The sequence below is a fragment of the Lupinus angustifolius genome, chromosome LG11, assembly GCF_001865875.1.
Source record: "Lupinus angustifolius cultivar Tanjil chromosome LG11, LupAngTanjil_v1.0, whole genome shotgun sequence".
Taxonomy (NCBI): domain Eukaryota; kingdom Viridiplantae; phylum Streptophyta; class Magnoliopsida; order Fabales; family Fabaceae; genus Lupinus; species Lupinus angustifolius.
Genome location: NC_032019.1, coordinates 19,779,976 through 19,783,017, shown reverse-complemented (window position 1 = coordinate 19,783,017; position 3,042 = coordinate 19,779,976). Strand labels below are relative to the sequence as shown.

Genomic DNA, 3,042 nt, shown 5'->3' with positions numbered 1-3,042 from the left:
CACAAAGGCTTGGAGGTCTTGAATTTAGAGCGAGAATCTTGGCTGGAGCTGGATCGCGAGAAAGGTTTTCTCAGGCGATAGCGATAGTCAAACCAAGGTTAGAGGTTCTTGAAATTTGAGAAAAATCATCTAGAGTCTTGTAATTGACTTGGAGTATGTAACAATACAAAGGTTTCAATATAGTGAAGAGAAATCTCCCAAGATCAGAAGGGAATGCTTAGATGTAGTTTGCAAGTGGACACGCAAACGAACTAGGATAAAAGTCCTATTGTGCAAGTTGTTCTCTCTCAATCTCTTTTATAATTCAAGCTGTTTTAATTCGTGTTTTAAGCTGATATTTTGTATACTGCTACTTTCCCATATCCTTGTTAATTGTGCATAAAAATATATGTTGTATCTTTGCTTGTTTGTTGGTAAATTTCTGTGCAAGAAGCTAATCAGGTAATTCTATTTCTGATACGTGTTAATCAATTAAGCCCATTAGTTAATCGATTACTTGGGCTGTTTTCCATAACTGGGTTTTGGTGCGAAATACAATAATTGATAACCGCTACACCTATTTAACCCTCCCCCTTTATAGGTGTGTCTAGACCATCGGTACCTAAGAAGTGGTATCAGAGCTAGTATGACGTGCTAGCTCAACCGTATCCGTGTGATCCTAATGGAATTAAAATGGGTTCCACCAACCCTTTTGGCGGTCATGGCGCATCCATTAACCGCCCTCCCGTATTTAGTGGCGAGGGATACGCCTACTGGAAAGTCTGGATAAAATATTTTATTGACGCCATTGATTCGGATATTTGGGAATCAATAATCAACGGGCCCTTCGTCCCACTTTACTTAGTGGATGACGAACCAAAAGAAAAACCTAAAAGCTTGTGGACTGATGAGGAGCGCAAAAAGGTTCATTACAACCGACAAGCTAAGAATATAATTACATCGGACCTATCATATGACGAATTCTTTCGGGTATCTCAATGTCAAAGTGCCAAGGAGATGTGGGACACTTTATACGTGACTCACGAAGGCACTAGCGAGGTCAAGCGCGCCAGGCTGAATGCGCTGACACATGAATACAAATTATTTCGTATGCAACAAAGTGAATCTATTGGCTTAATGCAAAAACGATTCACTCATATTGTAAATCATCTTGTTGCCCTTGATAAAAGTTTTACCAAAGGAGAACTTGCTAACAAAGTTTTACGTTGTCTTGAAAAGAGATGACAACCTAAAGTAACAACTATCATGGAATCTAAGGACCTTGATTCCATACCTTTGGCAACATTGTTCAGAAAGCTTCAAGAGCACGAAATGAAGCTTGGACGCCTGGCCATGCACGAAGGGTCAGACCGTAAAAAGAAAGGAATATCTCTCAAAGCAACAACATCACAACCTATTGAAGAGATAGATAATGATGACTCTAACTATGACATTGACGAAGAAATATTAAACCTTCTCGTACGAATATTTGCCCTAACAAAGTCACCTCCAAATGAATCATCTTCTCCTAAAGCGCTTAATAAACGTGAAAGTACAATGTTGCATCCATCTTTGAAAAAGGAAGCTGGGGTTTGATTTGACAAGCCTTCCTAACTATCTTTGTTTAAGGCAAACCATTTCGGATATTATCATCCAAGTGATAGAGATAAATTAAGAAATATTATTGCCATAATTTTTAGATTAATATCCAAGAGATATTCTTCCAACTGTGGAGAGAGTTTTGTCTATTATGCATAAAATTAGTTGAATGCTAAATCATATGGGAAATAAATGATTAAATGAATGTTTAGTTACTTTTATAGAGAAAGGTATTTTTCAAGAATGTTAAAAATGGGAACATCATTCAATGTTTCCAAAATATGACATCTAGTATAGAATAATTACAACATATGTTTGTACTATTGGAAATAATGTGTATTGCAAATTTATAAGTTTTGCACCAAGAAATATAATTTATGGCTCCCCCCTAATGATAACCCAATATGAAACCTAGACTTTCACTTAATACTTTTGAATTCTTGATGACTCATGAGGTGAAACTGTTAAGAATAATCCTGCAATTTGTGGAAAAGCATAGTCTGGCACATCTTCTACTGACCCTCTGTGAAGAGAGTTGCAAATTGGCTTATCATTTTGGCTAATATTTAGTTATAATGGTTGACGTTAATAAAATAGTTTACCAATAATTGATGGATTCTGTTATTATGATAGTATAATGGCAAAACATCTCCTACACATACAATAGTGGATTAAAACAATTTCAGATTTATTGACAACACATAAATTTATGACATTCAAATTCATCTTTTTTGTAGTTTATGTCATATGATACATGTTAAGAATATATTAAATATAAATATACAGTAGAAAATGTTTGTTTATTAACTAAAATTTAATATTTTCCGTTTTCCCATAACAATTTACTCACTATTTTATCCGTAGATGTCCCACATGACACACATTTGAAAAATCCTTCAAATATAATAAACTTTTTATAACAAATATGATAAGTAATAATGTGAGTATAAAAGGGACACAACCCTTACAAAACATAAAGCCTATTATAAATTATACAATAGTAACATTGTACAAAAATAATGAAAGTTTTAAAAAATAAAGTAAAATCTGATATAGACTTTCTTAATTGTTCCTACGAGTTCATGTTATAGATACATCTAATGTTTTTCTCATTTTAAATACTATAAAAAATGTCAGTCTATACAACTTTAATCAATCGTTCATTTAATCATTTATTTCTTACACAATTTTGTATATGATTGTTGGTGATATTCGTGTTCGGGAAAGCTCTTCCAATATTAGCATTTCTCACTGGTAGTTTCAAACCTAACTATAAATTTACATAAATGGTAAGATTCAAAAACATGAAATATCTTAGCCTTACTAAATGTACAAAATGATTCTAATGGATTTCACATGTTACATCAAGAAGCGATAAATTAAATATTTTTAATAAGCATAACTCAAGATGAAATTGATATAAATTTTGGAAGTTTCTCCATTTCGTATCTTGACTTTACATAT

At 33.2% G+C, this 3,042-nt stretch overlaps 1 protein-coding gene across 1 annotated transcript in view; it reads right to left on the bottom strand.

Moving 5' to 3' along the window:
* The window catches only part of LOC109359813 (extensin-like), a 1,037-nt gene continuing 811 nt past the window's right edge, over positions 2,817-3,042 (bottom strand). The window contains exon 2 of the mRNA XM_019604510.1: positions 2,817-2,848. Coding sequence (XP_019460055.1) covers positions 2,817-2,848 — 32 coding nt within the window. The remainder of the gene's footprint in view (positions 2,849-3,042) is intronic.